The sequence below is a fragment of the Scedosporium apiospermum genome, assembly GCF_000732125.1.
Source record: "Scedosporium apiospermum strain IHEM 14462 chromosome Unknown SEQ_SAPIO_0154, whole genome shotgun sequence".
NCBI lineage: Eukaryota > Fungi > Ascomycota > Sordariomycetes > Microascales > Microascaceae > Scedosporium > Scedosporium apiospermum.
The window spans coordinates 987,860-1,005,888 of NW_015971855.1; the positions used below are offsets into that span (position 1 = coordinate 987,860).

Consider the following 18,029-nt stretch of genomic DNA (forward strand, 5'->3'; position numbering starts at 1 on the left):
TTTTTGTGAGGTAGGAAACGTGTGGCGTGCAAGCTGAGCTCGGTCCAATTCAATCCTCAGCCCGAGATCGAGATCGGCCATCTTCCTCGACTTGCCTTTGGCCCACATATTCTCGCGCCTGGTGATAATATTACCCGCCTTGGAAGGTGATCGTCACTTGTCCTCCCATCCCGGCCTCGAAGAAGTTTTTGGTGGAAAAAAAGGTTAAAGAAGATCATCGGAGCCTTAAAGTCGGGTCTTGAACCGGGGTAGCTTCATCACATCTCCTCTTGAGGACATTAGTCGAGGAGCATCGTCATTCTTTTTTTTGTGAACTTCATTTTTTTCTTTTGGACGAGGGAATTCATTTTTCCTCGTCACGTCTGTCGTTCTCTCTATTTCTCTCTCTCCCCCCCCCCTCGCTGCGTCACGACAACCAAAGACGCATCGGAAAGGCAGATCATCGAGCAATGCGTCTGTCCACCTCGCTCTTCTGGGCGGCAACACTTGCCGTCCGGGGCGTCGCTGCCTACTGGTTGGAGGATATTGCTCACCAGGGCAAGGCGCCATATCATTCTGATCCTGAGTATAAGGTCTTCCGCAACGTCAAGGATTTCGGTGCCGTGGGAGATGGCGTGACCGATGATACCGAAGCCATCAACCTGGCTATTAGCTCCGGTGGCAGGTGTGCGCCGCAGGAGTGTAAGCAGTCGACGACCTCCCCTGCCGTGGTCTACTTCCCTCCAGGGTACGTCGTTCTCTCATCATGAATCTTATTATTCACAAACCGGGGATGGAGACAGAAAGAAATCTCCGAGACCAAGTATCACTAACTGCCTTTACAATAGAACTTACCTTGTCTCCAACTCTATCATCGACTACTACTACACCCAAATCATCGGCGACCCGACCGACCGCCCCGTGATCAAGGCCTCCGCCAACTTCCCAACTACCACCACTCTCGGCGTCATCGATGGCAACCGCTACGGCGCCGATGGCCTCGCCTGGATCGCCGTCAATGTCTTCTTCCGCCAGCTGCACAACATCATCATCGACACCACCGCCATCCCCGCCTCCGCCGACGCTGTCGGTCTTCACTGGCCCTCGTCCCAGGCCACATCTCTCACCAACGTCGAGTTCCGCCTCTCCTCCGCCCCTGGCACGAAGCATGTCGGTATGTTGATCGAGGAGGGTTCCGGCGGCCTGTTGAACGATCTCGTTTTCCGTGGTGGTTCCATTGGTGCTCGGTTGGGCAACCAGCAGTACACTGCTAGGAACCTTCAGTTCTACGGCTGCCAGACTGCTATCAGCCAGCTTTGGGATTGGGGTTGGACTTACAAGTCGCTTGTTGTTGAGGACTGCGAAGTCGGTATTGATGTTGTCGATACCAACACTGCTTCTCTTACCATTCTTGATAGCGAGTTCACGAGGGTTGGTGAGGCCATCAGGACCAAGCGAGATGGTGATAACACTACTCCCAAGGCCGCGGGTTCGCTCGTCTTAGAGAATGTCTCGTTTGATACCGTGACTACTATTCTTACTGGCCCCAAGGGTGTCGTTATTCCTGGTGACTCGGCTGGCCAAACTTGGATCGAGGGTTATGCCGATGTAAGTTTTTTGAAACCTTTCGCCCCCAATCGCGTGTCTGTGAAGAAGACCGTCAGCGGAGAACGCCGTGAGCTGACTTTTTTTTCAGGGTCATCTCTATGACTACAAGGGACCCAAGGTCTACACTGGCAGTGACAGCAAGTACTTCCCTCGCCCGGCTGCTCTCCTCGACGGCGACAAGTACTACGAAAAGTCCAAGGTCCGTATTCATTCTCTTCATCTATACATTTCTCTCCCTGCATATACATGCCTTATCTGACATTCCTTTTAGCCCACCTATGCCGACGTCCCCGCCTCTAAGTTTGTCTCCGTCCGCACCTTCGGCGCCAGTGGAGACGGCCTCCAAGATGCCACCGCCGCTCTCAACGACCTTTTCGCCCACGTCGCCGGCACTGACCTCGTCGCCTTCATCGATGCAGGCACCTACGTCGTCACTGACACAGTCACCATCCCCGCTGGCGCCCGGATCGTCGGCGAAGCCCTCGCATCCGTCATCGTCGGCGCTGGCCCCAAGTTCTCCGACATCAACAAGCCCCGCGCCGTCATCCGTGTCGGCAACGCTGGCGACAAAGGCCGCGTCGAGTGGTCCGACACCATCGTTTCGACCCGCGGTGCCACGGCAGGCGCCAAGCTCATCGAGTGGAACCTGTACTCTCCCGGCGAGCCCTCGGGCATGTGGGATGTTCACGTCCGCATTGGCGGTTTCGCGGGGACGGACCTCCAGCTCTCCCAGTGCCCCACCACTCCCACGGAGAGCAACGTCGTCAACGAGGAGTGCATCGCCGCGTACATTTCGCTTCACGTCACCAAGTCCGCCGGAGGCCTCTACAACGAGAACTGCTGGGTCTGGGTGGCCGACCACGACCTCGAGGACCCCAACTACACGCAGATCACCATCTTCGCCGGGCGCGGAATCCTCGTCGAGGCCGAGAAGGGCCGCATTTTCATCAGCGGTTCGGGATCCGAGCACCACGTTCTCTACCAGTACCAGTTCGTCAACACGCGGGACATCTACCTGGCCCAGATCCAATCCGAGACCCCTTACTATCAGCCCAATCCTCCTGCCAGCGTGCCCTTCCCTCCTGTTTCTTCCCTCCAGGATCCCGATTTTGCCAAGAGCTGCGCGGGTGTGCCTGCTGGTGTCCCTTGCGAGATGGCTTGGGGTCTTAGGGTTATCGGTTCGAAGGATCTGGTCATCTTCGGTGCCGGGTTGTATTCGTTCTTTAATAACTACAGCACCGATTGCTGCCAGCCTACCTCGGGTACCGAGTGTCAGCAGAGGATCTTTGAGGTTGTAGGGTCGAAGTCTATCAGGAAGCGAGGCAGCTGCGGCCATGGCCACGGCGGCCACGGACACAACGGAACCCACCCTTCTCCAGGCCACAACGGAACTCATCCTTCCCCCGGCGGCACCACCCGTCTCAACACTTACAACCTCAACACCATTGGTACCGTGCGGATGATTACGAGGTATGGCGAGGACATTGCTTTCGCGAGCAATAACACTGCCGGCTTCGTCGACACGATAGCGGTGTACCATGATGCTTGAAAGGCAATGAAGGGATAGGATATAATTGTCTTTTCTTTGTATTTTTGTATTTTTGGGTTTTGTTGAGAGAACTCTTTTAGGTACATATAGAAATAGGGGTTTGGCTGAGAGCTTCTCCTTCTATTTTATATAATTGTAAATGTTTATTGCCTTGGAAATTGGAACTGTATTTCTTTGGAGGAAAAAACCGGCGATTCTTTTTCGCATTGTGCTAAATGTCCACTGCACTCTCATAATGTTTGTGGTCCAGGGTATCCTCGTTCCTCTCTAGAAGCGCAACCTCACGCTCAAGCAAGCAAATCAACAGTGAGATAAAAATCACTCCTCCTCAAACAACCTCCCCAAAGCAGTCAACCCAATAAACACCGCCTCATCCGTCCTTATCGTCCGACTCCCCTGCCTCGGCAAAACATTAATCCAATAATCAAACAACTCCCTCGTCCTCGTCCCCTCCTCCAGCATCTTCCCTAACTCCTCATCATTCCCCGCCGCGTACTCGATGCCCTTGGGGCCCCCGAACACGACGAGCAGGTGTTTGAAGTCCGGGATCTTGCCGGGCGGGAAGGCGCGGTCGACGGTCTGCCCGCGCTCCGAGGTGCCGATACTGACGTCGTAGCCGTCCTCGTAGGGGCTCTCGGTAAAGACGGAGGAGAGGGAGGCGCTGCGCCGGACGCTGAAGCCCCAGTAGTAGCCGCCTTCGGTGCGCGGGGCGGAGGGGTGGACGGCTTCGGGGGTGAGGGTGGTTTCGGTGGGGAAGTGGAGGGTTAGGCGGGTGTTGGGGGGGATTGAGTCTTGTATTGTTACGGGTTCGTCGAGGCCGACGTCAACGAGGGTTCTTGGTGGATTTGTTAGATTTTTTTTTCCTCTGCGAAGGGAGCGATTGCAATTGTCATTTCTCATTCTAGCTTACCCAGTCTTGCCCTTTGGTCTCGAAATGGTCACACCCTCCCTGTAAGGAATCCACTCCCTAGGATGCGGATGGTGAGGCATGTCCAAGCTGGGGAGCTTCCCAGCTAGCCTGAGGTTCTGATGAAGCGGGAACAGCGCCTTGCGCATGAAAGGAGGCGTCTCGAGGTACGAGAGGACGTGTGAGAGGAAGTGGCAGGGGTCGGTGTCGGCGGTGTAGCTCGCGGGATCGACCCTCCTAGGCCTTTCCTCCCTAGGACTATCGTCGTACACGATGACCTCGTCGACGTTGAAGACCGCGAGAGCGCGTCCTATTCGGCCGGGAATGGCGATTTGTTGATCGGCGGAGAAGGTACTAATAGAACCAGCCAATGTCCAAAGTCAGCACGGCGGATTCCTGAAGCCGCGAGCGGGTGGGGCCTGAAGACGTCAATTACTCTTTGAGCACGCTGGCTGCGAACGCCACTGACAGGGTCCATTGCCTACCGCCCTCGATGGGCGTAAACATAGCGGAGGGTTTCCATGCTGTCTTTCCGGGCTCCTCGTCTTCGTGAGCGACCTTGCGCTTCTGGATGATGTTAGTCTTGGAGTCTATGCGCTTTGGTTTCGTAGGTGTAGTCTTGGATGTATTAACCTTGTTGGCTCGTTCGAATCGGGACATCTTATTTTAGCAATTGGAGAGGCTGAACGCTGAAATGAGTTGAAAAACTCGCTTTGTATTTTTATATAAAATTGCTGCAGAGATCCTCCTCTGGTAAAAAAATATGCTGGAGGAAAAATAAAAAATGGCGGTAGCTTAGTTGTGGGGTAGAAAGTGACGGCAGAATTTAGCTGTTCTTCACCGCCTTCTATTTATGTTATTGATGTATCTCCGACGACTACTTCGTCGCAGGAGAATCTCCCAGGACAGTATCTGTGGAGTTGCTAGTCCACTAATTCATCTAAGGAACTTGTATTTCCCATTCCAAGTGATAGCCCGTTTCCTTGCTTTACTAGTTTCAGAGCAAATTTACCGATTGCTCGGAGTAGAATCAGCGTCCTTGTCGCAAGGCCGCTGGCCGACTTAGTCCTCAAGTACTTGGGACCGCACTTGGTCATCAGGTTCTCCCGGCTGTGGTCTAACCCCCACTAGCCGTTTCACACCTGGGGCCAACATCTGGCTCCTGCGCAGGTCCCGGAGAGCCTCGCTCCTTCTCTCAAACTCCTCTGCCATTCGAACAAAATCATGGAGCTCCGAGAACGGAATCATGACCTCCCCGGATATATTTTCGATTCCAGGACAAGCAGCCTTGTTTCCAAAGTCCTGGAGCTGGATAGAGAGGGTTTGGTCCCCATTGGCCAAGCTCCCATCGGCGGCTCGGAAGATACCTTCGAACGTCAGAGAAGCTTCCAGCGCGACAACTCCCTCTCGTTCAACGAGTTTTGGTCGCCAAACGAAGACTTTTGCTTCAAGCCCCTTCTCCTCCCGATATTCAAAATCGATCCCGATGACCGCTCGGATAGCCCCATTCGAGCCGAGAATATAATCGTTGGCTAGGTATGGTAGATACACTCGCTTATGCGAATGGGAAACTTAAATGACCACACCGGAGTCACCAGCATCGTAACGGCCGTACGAAAAATCCGGACAGTGGCGCTGCTGCTCCTTTAGGACGTTCAGAGCACTTCCCCTGCCTACCACCTTCCGGGCAAACTCCGCAGCTTGTTGGTCTTGGCCTCGCCTAAATGAGAATAATTGCTGCGAAATCCGAGTCTGAACTTGACCTTTGGAAATCTCGGAAACGTTATCTGGGTATCGTAGGACAAAGCGGGAAAATCGAGGAAAATAATCGTACCTAAGGAAATGAGTAAATACCGGGCAAAAAGAAACAAGAGTAAGAAGGGAAAAAGGGAAAAGGGGGGGGGGGGGGGGGGGGGGGGGGGAGGACATACTGGACTTTGTCTAAGAAAAAACCGTACACGTCCTCGTCTTCCTGGATACGTTCCTCGAAAGACCTAAATTCCTCGAGGCTGAGTTTGACACACCACCACTCCGACTCATGCTGAGGTCGGCCGTTGCGGCGGTTGCAGATCTCGGCGATGATACTATCGACGGCGGACGTCTGGGTCTCGCGAGAGGATGGGTTCTTAGATGGCACTGGGGAATCGTGCGACGTTCCGCTCGAAGTTGTCTGCAGAGGTGTTGGCTGCTGGGTTGACAGCTAGTCGAGCTGGCCGGCCAAATCTTCCTCCTTGCCCGACATGTTGTCCAAGTGAGTGGTAATTGATGGATAGAATGAAGTCGTGATTGATGGTGATGATAGAATGAGGAGTGGCAATTGATGGATGGAATAGATTGGGAGGATGCAAGAAGGTGGTTTGTTGTTTGAGGGAGAGTGAAGAAGAGGATAAGGGTTCAGGCGTGTCTTGCTAGCTGTGGACAAGTGAGGATGGAAGTCAATGACAGCGTCTATGGTCAATTGAACTTCACTGGGGCAGTGGGGCAGTGGAGCTAACATTTTTTAAAGTGCAGGCAGGCACACTGCACGACTAACTGTGCCCAAGTCACGGCTGATTAAGTAATCTATGCCAGGATGTTGGTTCCTTCCATTGTAGATTATCGCAACCTCTCATCATCATACCTGTCATCTTCCAACTCCATCACAACCACACACTTCGATTCAAAATGTCCGGCCCCATCAGTATCGGCTCCTCCGCCCAGTGGGAAGATATCCTAAAAACCCACAATGTCGTCATCGCCGACTGTACGTGACCCGAACCATCCCAAGTGCTGGGCACTTTATCGCCGACATATCGCCTCTTCCCCTCACCATCACTCTCCTCGCTCCTTCGCTAGCTAACATGTCTATCCTTCTTCTGTAGTCTACGCCGACTGGTGCGGCCCCTGCAAAATGATCGCACCGACCTTCGAGCGCCTCGCCAAGGAATACTCCGTCCCCAAGAAAGTCGCCTTCTGCAAGGTCAACGTCGACAGCCACTCCTCCATCTCGCGCTCCCACGGCGTCAGCGCCATGCCCACCTTCATCATCTTCCACTGCGGCAAAGCCATCAACACCATCCGCGGCGCCAACCCTGCCGCCCTCGGCACCGCCATAAACGAAGCCCTCAAGCTCAAGGACCAAGGGACCCCCGGCGAGTACTTCAAGTCTCCCGGCCGCACCCTCGGAAACGGCAACGCGCAGCCCGCCGGTTTCGACTTTAGCTCCATCCTCAGCTCGGTCGTCCTCTTCGGCGGGCTGTACTTTGCCTCTTTGCTATCGGCACGTGTCATCACCTGGTTATTCGGGGGGAAGTCGTCGGCTAACTAGATGGATGTTTGTTATTTTGCTCGGTTTTTAGTTCGATCCGTACATGGCTGCGCAGAATTCTAGATTCAATGTCGTCAGCCCGAAACCGCAGGGGCCTGCGCTGCAGACGGGTAGCCAGCGTGGGACAGTACCGGCGACGAGGCAGGGACCTAGGGCTGCATATCGGACGTTTGCGGACCTGGGGCACGAGGAGTGAGTGGGTCTGCGATTGAGCGGATATGGGTGGCTTTCTTTCTTTTTTTCTTTTTAATGTTTTGACACGATTAAACGGATGGGCAGCACCAAGCATAATGTATTCATATAAGCGTCACAACTATAAACCCTTTTGTATTCGTCTCTTATTTATATTCCCATTTCCCGTGGATTTAAGATGCTCAAGGAGCAACAAGCTGTCATCGGCCCAGAAGCCAAGATCTTGCGTCTCTCTCCATCACAAAGTCAAGCCTGAGGTTACACTTAGGAGCAACGCGCTAGTGGCGCACTTGCGGGTTATCGCGTTGGTAATTCTCGCAAGATGAGAGGACGATAAGAAACCACGTGACCAGATTCGCCTCTTATCAAAAATATTTTGGGGCCAGAAAGTTGCGACTTGGAGATTTTCACTGAATCGCCAATCTCGCCATTGCTCCCAGTTATTCACCATGTTAGCGGCTAGGAGTGCGCGGAGCATATGTCCCATATGTAGGACAGCCCGTTCGGGTGTCCTTGAGCTTAGCCATGGCGCGGGACTGCGCCTGCCGCTCCGCCAACGAACTCTCGGGAGCTCCGTTGTCGCTCGCAGGATCGCTCCGATCCGCCACTACTCGACCGAGAACCAGCAATCTCAGTCCCTGGAGGGCACCGGAACGGACCTCACGTCGAGCCAGCCAGAAAATATCGAGAAAGTCGTGCGCGATGCGAAACAACGATTCCGAGACACGCTACCGAAAGGGTACCTGACCGATGAGGAGTACAAGCTATACGAGCGTCTCTACGGCCCCCCATTGCGCGAAACGGATCCCGACGACGTTGGCATACCCCATCACGCCGACATGTCGGGGAACTATGCCGAGACGAGCTACGGCGACAACAGCTTAAAGACGACGGGTACGCTGATGACGGAGGACGGCATGTCCGATGCTGGCGAGCAGTTCCCCGAGCGCGGCGATGGCTACGTTGGCATTGTGGCTAGGAGTAAGCGAGAGTATGATGCGTTGATGAAGTTGGAAAATGATTTCAAGATCGCTGCCGAGAAGGCCAAAATATACGAAACCGAGGAGGCGGAGATGAGGAAGTCTAGGGCGGTTGATCTCCTCCAAGAGGTCGAAGAACACTACGAGAACGAATACAGACCCGAGTACGACGATGTAGATATCGAAGGATTCGGGCCCCGGTCCCGATCGCACCCGCTCACGGAAGAGGGCCACTTCGGGCCCAGGCCGTCGACTGTACAAATACCCAAGTATTCTTTTGTCGAGCCAATCGCCAGACTCCTCACGAGAACCGACCTTACGCACGTCAAGCAGGCGGCGGAGAAGGCTTACGGTGGCCCGGGACTTCCAGACTCGGCCATTACGCCGCCGGGCCAGAGAAACAGGCCCATGCTGCCCATGTCTTTGCAGGCGGGCCATCACCGCATGTCCGAGATCGACGCCGATGTCTTCATTTCCACCTACCTCCCACAGATGTACGCGGCATCCAGGAGCGTTCTCGTCGAGGTACGGAAACGGCTCGGCACCGAATGGATTCGAGGGTTGCTTACCCGAAACGAAGGCGAGGGCCCGAGAGTCTTGGATGCTGGAAGCGGTGGCGCTGGGTTGGCAGCCTGGCAGGACATCATCAATGCTGAGTGGGACGTCATGCGAGACGAGGGCTTGGCGAAGGGCGCACACCCGCCCGGGAAGAAGACGACGATCATCGGGTCGGACAATCTACGGCAGCGAGTATCCCGCTTCCTCGAGAGCACGACATTCCTCCCCCGCCTGCCCGATTACCACCACTCCGCCGACAACGCCGAGAAGCTTCTCGATGCCCCCGAGGTTCCGCAGCCTAGAAAGACGTACGACGTCATCCTCGCATCCCACCTCCTTCTCCAAATGCCCGAAGGCCACCGCCGCAAGGCCATCCTCAACAACCTCTGGTCTCTCCTCTCTCCCGAGGGCGGCGTTCTGATCGTCCTGGAAAAGGGCCACCCGCGCGGCTTCGAAGCCGTCGCGGACGTCCGCGCCAAACTCCTCGACGAGTACATCCTCCACCCCAACTCCCAGCCCGACCTTGAAGGCGTGCACCCGTCCTTTCAAAAGGTCCGCGAACCAGGCATGATCATCGCCCCTTGCACGAACCACAAGCAGTGCCCCATGTACCGCATCCCCGGGAAATCCTCGGGCCGGAAGGACGTCTGCTCCTTCAGCCAGCGGTTCATCCGCCCACCGTTCCTACACAGGATCATGGACGGCAAGGACCGCAACCATGACGACGTCGAGTTCAGCTACGTCGCCATCCAGCGTGGCTTGTCCCTCCCAGCCTCCGTCCAGCAGGGTAAAGAGGCCGTGGACAGGGCCTTCGAGGGCTACGCCGACGCCGCGGAGGAGGATCGTCCTCACACGCTCTCGCTGCCGCGGAACGTATCGCCGCCGCTTAAGCGTCACGGCCACGTGCTTCTTGACCTCTGCACGCCGGCCGGCAGGATCGAGCGGTGGATCGTGCCGCAGAGCTACGGGCACCAGGCATACCGCGACGCGCGCAAGGCGAAGTGGGGGGACCTGTGGGCGCTCGGGGCTAAGACACGCATGGATCGCAAGGTGAGGCTGGGGAGGGGTGCAGAGGTGCCTGATGATGGAGGTGTTAGGGCTCGGAGGGCGAGGGAGACCAAGCCCAAGGTCATTGAGATTGGGTACGATGGGCATGGGCTTAAGGATGCGGTGGATAAGAGTGGTTCGGGTGGTGAGAGGAGGTCGAAGGGGAGAAGGAAGGTGCCGAGGAAGACTTTGTTGCAGGAGTTGATGGATGAGTGAGTGAGTGGGTGAGTGAAGGAGGGGTGTACGATTGAAGAAAGGGCGAGTGTACGAGTATGTAAAAAGGTGGGAAAAGATGGTACTAGTAAATTACATAGAACGGTTGGGCGCATCTCGTCTGTATAATAGGCAGTATACCACTTTCGGATACTTCATCGTTTCATTGTATGTTGTATAATTATTGTGTATACCTCCTCGAAGAGAGACTTAGATTGTTTAAAAAAAAAAGCGTTGACAGTCGACATGATTTACACCAGTAACGTGACGATTTTCTTTCTTGTTTCGTTTACGCCTGCGGAGGTTGAATCTTGAGAGAGAAGTCGACGTGGGGAACGCCCTGGTGGATGCAACTCGTCGAGAGGATGTCGACATCTATATCATAAGGTTAGCACAACCGACGGCCGGCGCAAAGGGGGTATGAATGGACGCCCGGGGGGGAAGGAAAACCTACGAGGCGTAACATATTGCTCAGCGTTATCAATCCTCAAGCCGCCCGAAACCTCCAACAGGAAATGCTTCTTCCCAGCCCACCTCTCCTTCAAGCTCTTCGCAGCGGCCTTGACGCCCGCCCCCGTAAAGTTATCCAACATGACAACATCCGCGCCCGCGGCAATAGCCTCATCCGCCTCCTCCTCCGACTGCACCTCAACCTCGATCTTCACGCTAAACCCCGCAGCACTCCTCGCAGCCGTCACGGCATCCGTGATGCTTCCCCTGCTCCAGACGTGGTTATCCTTGAGCATGACCATAGAGCTCAAATCCATACGATGCGTATCAGCCCCCCCGACAAGCATGCCGTACTTCTCGACCAGCCTGAACCCGGGCGTAGTCTTCCTCGTGCCCGCAAGAATACCCGTATACCCGGCCCCCCTCAGATTCAACAACAACCCGCGACTATAACTCGCCACCCCCGAACACCTAGCCAACAAATTCAACGCCACCCTCTCCCCCAACAAAATCCCCCTCGCGGGGCCCTCGACAGTAGCGATCCTCATCTTCCCCGTCGGCTCCGGTCCCGATCCGCTCGTGTCGATGCGCGAGCCCTCGGGCAGGTGCCACGTCACAGTGCACCCGCACTGCTTGAAGACTTCGTCGAAGAAGGGCACGCCGGCGAGGATGCCGGCGGATTTTCCCCAGAGGATGGCCGTGCGGGGGACGTCACCTACTACGAAGCCGCCGACGTCGAAGGAGGGCGTGTCTTCGGCTAGCCAGGCAGTGATTTGGGGTTTCCAGGAGGGCGGGAGGAGGTGGCAGAGCTCGCCTTTTTCGAGGGGCATTTCGGGGGCGGGGGAGGGGGATTCTGTCGCCATGGCTTCGGTTCTTTTTGCGTGCGTGGTGGTTATGTTTTTTTTTTTTCTTTTTTCTTTTTGGTGATGGAGGAGGGAGAAGGAGGAGGAGGGGTTATGGACGAGGCAAAAGTGGGATGGTGGGATGTTTAGCTCGGAAAAGAAAACCCCCAACGGAAGAAGACGATGACTCTGCGTCGCAAGACAGACGGAATGGAAGAGGTCAAGTATCAAATTGGGTTGATATCGCGATTGGGATCAGTCACACGAAGAAAGTTGTCAATTGAGTCGTTCGACGTTTCACACATGAAGATTTTCAGTTGTGACCAAGAACGGCAGTTGAAACCTGCAGTTGGGACCTGGAAGCTCGCTCCGGCTGGAATCGGATGATGGAGGGGCAAGGCGGGGTGGGCGGATCAGGACACTGGAAAGGCACCAGAACCAGACAATGGATGCTGGATCAGTGGGATGCGCTAAAAATCACCCGCAGGAACCCCGCGTGCATTTGCCGGCAGAGCAGCTGTTGCCAGCTGATGGCTCCAAATCAGGGTCCTTATCCGAACGTGACGTCAAACCTGGGCGACTTGGTCCTCGGAAAGAAATCGAGTAGGAACCTAGTTAGACACAACTCCTCTACATCTCACAAGTATCAAAGAAAAGAGGACAGGAAAAACAGTCTCGGAAAGAAAGATACAACTCCATTGCCTGGCTATTCATTTGCTCATATGAACTCCCCCCTTCCCCTTTATAAAAACCCTCCTCTCCATCTTCCAGGTGATCCATCCGTATGACTCGTAAACCTCACACAACACACCAAGTTCCTGACAGAAAGTTGCCAGCAGCCTCCTTATCCTTTCAGGAGGAATAAGTAACTTGGCAAGGGAAAGAATGAAGATGTGGGGGGAAGAGGGCTGGAAAAAGAGAGAGACGATACAATGAGTTCAACAAAGGAAAAAAGACTAAAAAGACCAAAAAACAGAAGAAAAAAGAAGAAAAAGAAAAAGGAGTTCCCTGAATCCTATAATAACCTCATCACACTTTAGACCATACACAGAAAACTCTAATATAAAAGGTTAGGGGAAAGAAGGAAGAAGGTGGTTGACAAAGGAGAGAGATGTGTTTCGACGTGGGTATTTGACTTGAGAACGGTGCCTCCATGACAAAGCAGCCCCATATTGTAGTAGTACCAACAGTGGTATTTGTAGTAGTGACAAAGACTCAATGCCGGCCATGCAGTGGAAAAGAAGAGGTATGATGCAAGGATAGGACCAATAGATGCAACAGCTGTGAGCATGTCGATGCCAACACCACACAGTAATAACTGACAATCATAAAATAAGCCCAACGAGCTTGAGCTTGTCGTGAAAAGAATATTTGGAACAGTGAGGAGAGGTGGAAGAAGGACCAAGTCGATGGCCTCTGAACAGGATGATGCACATCATCGGTCAAGCTTTGGGGAAGTTTGCCAGCCGTTAATGTAAGCCATCAATCCCATCCCCAGCAAGACAACCCCAAGCATTGATGCATATGGAAGACTTGCAACGACAGCTTGGTCCTGTGAGAGCCCGCTTCGTGGTGATGTTTGCGGGGTAATAGTATTTGCCCTCGACAGGGTTGGCTTGTCGCTCGAGTCATCCCTCACATCACCATCTGCCAGGGATTCATCCTCAGTGGATGGCCTCCCAGTCGACGACAGAGCCCGGGGTGCACCTTGACCTTGCTGATCATCTTGGCCCGACGCGCTTCGTCTCCGATTCTTCGACCGTCCTCGACTCTTTCCTCGACTCGCTTCTGCTGCTGCTGCTGCTGCGGCGGCGGCGGCGGCGGCTTGCCTCGCTTCCTCGTCCTGGCGAATCTTAGTTACCATCTCGGAGAGCGTTTTCCTATCCGCATCCCGTTCCGATTCCGCCGTTTCGCATCGCTTCCTCCATTGCTCTAGCTGCTCCTTCATATCTCGCAGTTCGGAAGCCATGGCATCGATGCGCGTCTGGTACTCTATCGCCGCAGCCGCAGTGCTTTCAGCCTGGTCCGCTAATGACTTTTCGACACCGTTGACCAAATGACCAGGTTCGTCAGACGCGACAGGCTCTTGTGGGGGTTCAAATGCTTCCTCCAAAAGAGCCTTCTCAACACCACCCTTGGCGGTTCCGTTCATATATACGTGCGAAAGCTCTTCCGCAAGTTCGACCTGTTCCTGTTCCAGTTCCAAAGTGGCGGCAGCAGATATTGTCGCGGATATCGCGGATTCCTCGAGTTTCCTCGCCAGTTCTTCGGCCGATTCTCTAGCCAGACGTTCCTTTTGCAAAGATTCCTCAAGCTCGCGCAACCTGGCATCGCGACCTTCGAGCTCTCGCTTCGTGTTCTTAAGGTCCTCTTGCAGCTGCAAGATCTGACTGAGATTATCACGGATAGGCGAGGTGTTTGATGGATGCGATTTGGGACGCTCGGTAATGCCGCGTTTCAGCGCTGGGATATCGGGTTTCTCTGGTAAGGGTTGTTGCGGAGGTGGGGCCGGAGGATCGGAGAATCGAGCTTTGGGGTCGGCTCGGAAATGTATCCCGTTTCCGTTCACCATGTGCTGCTGCTGCTGCTTACTCGGCTCAGGGACCTCGGGCTTATCAAGATCTTTGATATCATCCTTGGACAAGAGGGTAGACAGGAACTGGCCAGTCCGCGTAAGATCCTGGCCTTGCAACCTCGCACCGCGCATTTCGCCCTGGAAATTTTTTGGTTAGATATCAAACGTCTGAAGAGACTTTTTTTTGGATAAAATCATCGCTCATGACGGAAGCCAAACTTACCTGCAACCGTTTGACGATTTGCTCCGCTGTGATGGGGGTCACCCAGTATCCACGCTGATGCGGCATCCCACCTGCCGGTCCTCCCATCATCCCAGCGGCCGGTACTATACGGCCGTTGCTCACTATGGCCGCATTCCCACCATTCCGGGAGCGGACATGCATGGTTCCTTGATTGGGGGGGATGACGTTTCCATTTGCGGGGTCTAGATTATCAAAGGGCATGTCTAGTAGGTTGCTTGATGGGCTTAGGAAGCCAGCGTGCTCGACTTTCGCCGCGACTTTGTGGTGAACAACTGTCTTTTGGTCTTCACTGACGATATCAATGCCAAGTTCGAGGTGATCAGCCGTCTGAAGTTCGTGCGGTTCGGATTCGCGGTTTTCCTGGGAAAGTCGAGTGCCATTGACGAAGGTACCGTTGGATGACTTGACATCTCGTATCCATATCTTCCCCGTCCGGTCTGCCCATATCTCGGCATGTTGTCTCGATAAAACTTTGCTGTCGAAATAACCGTTCGCCGGCGTAGGGACGGTTTTCTGGTTAGTTTGTCGGCCTATTCGCAACGTGTCTGGAGCGAAAGGAACCTGTATCGTCTTGCGCTCAAAGGTGCCATTCAAGGACAAGAGATAAAGCACGGGGATGCCGGTCGTCATTCCGTCGCTAAGTGTTCTCCCAGCAATACCCTGTTGAGATAGATTCTGGGGTTGACCGACGGCCTGTTGGTGCTGTGGAGGACCTCCTCCTCCTCCACCAAGTCCGCCGTTCATGATCGGCGTCCTACCTCCTGCCATCCTCGCTAGATCAGCATGATCCTTTCCCACGGGCCAGGGTCCTTTGGACTGCGGTCGTTTTCTCGGTGCGGTACTCGGCCACTGACTGACTTCGCCGTTGGATGAGATGGGTGTGCCACTATACCCAGAGCTGGTGGTAGCGACGGTGGTGGTCGATGAGCTGGATGAGTTGGAAGAAATGGAAGACGACGAGTTGGATCGCTGAAGGCCTTTTCGTCCGAACATCGCCCTGACGTCGTCTGTCATCGGTGAGATTGACTGGCCGCCGTTACCACCCCATCCTGGTTTGTTGAGAGGAAAGGAGGAAGGGTTTGCAACGGCCGTCATGAGGGAGGATCGTGGTAAGGGGAGCGAAGGAAGAATAAAAGGGCCGTCCTGGATTGTACTACGGCAGGTTCCTCGTGCTTGTTGCTGTATCCTGGGGGGCGTAGCGCTCGAAGCTTGGTGAGTTGATAGAGATCTCGGAAGACGGGCACGCGTAGAAATTAATTATTCGATGTCGTTTTGACGATCCTCTTTTCGGTATTCGTGAGTGGCGGGATAGGGGGATAGTGGGCCAAGGTCGAGTTGAAAAAAAGGGACAAGTCGCGAATTTTCGGGTTGGACAAGTTGAGAGAGCAGAGCCTGGGGCTCAATTGGCGCGACCGTAACAGGGGGTCCCGTAGGGATGGCGGCCGGGGGAAAGTGGCCTTGCCCAGTCTCTGGGGGTCAAGTGAGACGTGCCAGGCAATTGAATTTCGCAAAGACCTCGAAATCGGAGATGATTCAGGCGGAGAAAAAAAGGAAGGGATCGAGGCGAGAGAGAATGTCTGGACGTGGGCTTTCGGAGAGAATGAACAGAATCGAGGATTTTCCTGACAGGACAGTGAGTGAGTGGACTGTAGAGGAGGTGTCGCCCCCCCAACTTCCCGAGTTTTACTTGCTAAGCGCTGGCTGAAGAGGTGAGGAATCGGCACGGAGTACGCACTGTGGGATCCGGGTTCTTGTAGCCCCCAAGTTGCACGGTGCATCTGAACCAACGAGAATTGCAGGGGAATAAGACTATGTAGTGTACCACTGTACACTGCGGAGAGGACTTCACAAGTAAGGGCGAGCACAGGGCGAGGGGACGAGCACAGTGTGTGCCAGGGTGGCATTTCCTAGTGACTGTAGTTGCAGTAGCCAGCCCACTAACAGGGAAGGCTAAGGTCATTCTGGGTCCAGAGGTGAGATTAATCAACATCAAATTGAGTCGGGCACTTTGCCTTGAGACCTTGAAGTCGCTCTGACCGCTGAGCCCTGTTTTCGAAGTTGTTTGAGTTCAATGTACTTCGTACCAACCTCTTACGAAATAATCCCTGGCTCAGAGGACCATTCTCGCCCCATGAATGTCCCAAGGGCAGCAAAAGAGGATGGTCTTTAACCCACCATCTTAAACCGTGCTTTCGGTGCCGCCACACCCTCAAATGGTGATCCTTCCCTTCTCTGCATCCTACGAAGTACATGTCGGGTACACTACAATCGAAGTCGGCTTGGGACTCGTCACCTGCACGTGATGAAGTAGTGACGAGTTGCACGGTACTTCGAAGGAGGAATAGTGCAGCTCCAGGTTGGGGCGGCGTCGGGCCTGACTGGTGACATTTGCAGGAACATGCTGCCATGTTGGAACAGAACCAGCTCAGGCATGCTCACTGGACAGATGTTTCAGCATCGTACACAAGTGCATGACGAGAAATGACACTGTAGGTTCTTTGTATCTGGAGTGCATTTTGGCATCGATCCACTCCCCCCGCGTCTTATTGGTGTGACCGGATTATCTTCGCAGAAACCCATTCCACGTGAGTACAAAGTAGTTTTACCAGGTAGAGTCCAAGACTTTTTGCGCCTCAGAAACGCGGTTCAAGGGGACAACGGGATGAGGCACGAGCCACACGCCACGACGTCCCGACGACTGCCGTGGGAAGATTTCCTGGTTCGAGCTTGATCGCATATCGCCCGACGAGATCAACCAGAGAACGGAGAATTGAAACTCCCCAAGCTGTCCTCTTCCTCAATTGAGTCTTTTCCATATCTAAGAACCGCCTGTTAACTGTCCTCCTTCCGCCCAAAATGCCTCCTGTTCCCCCCCAGCGCGGAGGTGCCCAGGCCCCCTCTGTCACCCAGAAGCGTACGAGTCCGGAGCTCTTAGCCCAGTTGTGTCTGCGCCGTTTTTAGCTAACAATCGTGCTCATATAGTTGCAATGGGTGCTATGATGGGTGGATGTACGTATTGCTCCGATCATTAACACTTGCGCAATCGCTAATCGTGGTCCATAGCCGTCGGCGTTATCATCGGCTTCATCTTCGGTATGATGGATAGCTACACACAGTTTAACTGCAATAGAAGACATCCCTAACTCCTCTCCTCCAGGAACGACAACCATTTTCAGATACGGCGCCGGCCCGAACGGAATCATGCGAACGCTCGGACAATACATGGCTGCCTCGGGAGCCACCTTTGGGTTCGTCTTTTCAGCTTTACATACCTACCGAGGAGGAGGAAAATAGATTATACTAACATGGTCAATTAACAGCTTCTTCATGGCTATCGGTAGCGTGATCCGAACCGACGCACACCCGGTTGCACAAGAAATCTACATGCGGTCGCAGATGCGGCCTATGATTATCGCTCGCCAGGCCTTCCGGCGGCCAGACCAGGCCTCGTCTCAATAAACCGTTGGGAGAGCTGCATACTGGGGTCGAATAGGGGACCGCGAAAGGGGGCGAAGTTCCTATATTCAGACTCCTATTGTACCGGTATATGTACACTACTCTATAAACCAAAAGACTAA

The 18,029-nt window shown here is 54.3% G+C and overlaps 6 protein-coding genes and 1 pseudogene across 6 annotated transcripts; 4 read left to right on the forward strand and 3 right to left on the reverse strand.

The window, feature by feature from the left end:
- Nucleotides 1-449: 449 nt before the first annotated feature.
- SAPIO_CDS10037 (Glucan 1,3-beta-glucosidase) lies at nt 450-3,136 on the forward strand (the record flags this gene model as incomplete). Its single annotated transcript, XM_016783699.1, has 4 exons — nt 450-727; nt 828-1,587; nt 1,676-1,786; nt 1,859-3,136. 4 exons carry the CDS (start codon nt 450-452, stop codon nt 3,134-3,136), a joined length of 2,427 nt encoding a protein of 808 aa, XP_016639144.1.
- A 318-nt stretch (nt 3,137-3,454) lies between these two features.
- On the reverse strand, nt 3,455-4,703 carry SAPIO_CDS10038 (Deoxyribose-phosphate aldolase 2; the record flags this gene model as incomplete). Its single annotated transcript, XM_016783700.1, has 3 exons — nt 3,455-3,971; nt 4,047-4,397; nt 4,513-4,703. 3 exons carry the CDS (start codon nt 4,701-4,703, stop codon nt 3,455-3,457), a joined length of 1,059 nt encoding a protein of 352 aa, XP_016639145.1.
- A 564-nt stretch (nt 4,704-5,267) lies between these two features.
- Nucleotides 5,268-5,579, forward strand: SAPIO_CDS10039 (annotated as a pseudogene; the record flags this gene model as incomplete).
- Nucleotides 5,580-6,707: 1,128 nt separating this feature from the next.
- SAPIO_CDS10040 (uncharacterized protein) lies at nt 6,708-10,343 on the forward strand (the record flags this gene model as incomplete). The annotated part of the gene is made up of 4 exons (XM_016783701.1): nt 6,708-6,786; nt 6,905-7,337; nt 7,414-7,542; nt 8,036-10,343. The coding sequence occupies 4 exons, from the start codon at nt 6,708-6,710 to the stop codon at nt 10,341-10,343; spliced, it is 2,949 nt and encodes a 982-aa protein (XP_016639146.1).
- A 286-nt stretch (nt 10,344-10,629) lies between these two features.
- On the reverse strand, nt 10,630-11,653 carry SAPIO_CDS10041 (Nicotinate-nucleotide pyrophosphorylase [carboxylating]; the record flags this gene model as incomplete). The annotated part of the gene is made up of 2 exons (XM_016783702.1): nt 10,630-10,715; nt 10,795-11,653. 2 exons carry the CDS (start codon nt 11,651-11,653, stop codon nt 10,630-10,632), a joined length of 945 nt encoding a protein of 314 aa, XP_016639147.1.
- Nucleotides 11,654-13,067: 1,414 nt separating this feature from the next.
- On the reverse strand, nt 13,068-15,546 carry SAPIO_CDS10042 (uncharacterized protein; the record flags this gene model as incomplete). The annotated part of the gene is made up of 2 exons (XM_016783703.1): nt 13,068-14,345; nt 14,431-15,546. The coding sequence occupies 2 exons, from the start codon at nt 15,544-15,546 to the stop codon at nt 13,068-13,070; spliced, it is 2,394 nt and encodes a 797-aa protein (XP_016639148.1).
- Nucleotides 15,547-17,307: 1,761 nt separating this feature from the next.
- On the forward strand, nt 17,308-17,910 carry SAPIO_CDS10043 (uncharacterized protein; the record flags this gene model as incomplete). The annotated part of the gene is made up of 5 exons (XM_016783704.1): nt 17,308-17,365; nt 17,434-17,460; nt 17,515-17,544; nt 17,609-17,699; nt 17,772-17,910. 5 exons carry the CDS (start codon nt 17,308-17,310, stop codon nt 17,908-17,910), a joined length of 345 nt encoding a protein of 114 aa, XP_016639149.1.
- Nucleotides 17,911-18,029: the final 119 nt, after the last annotated feature.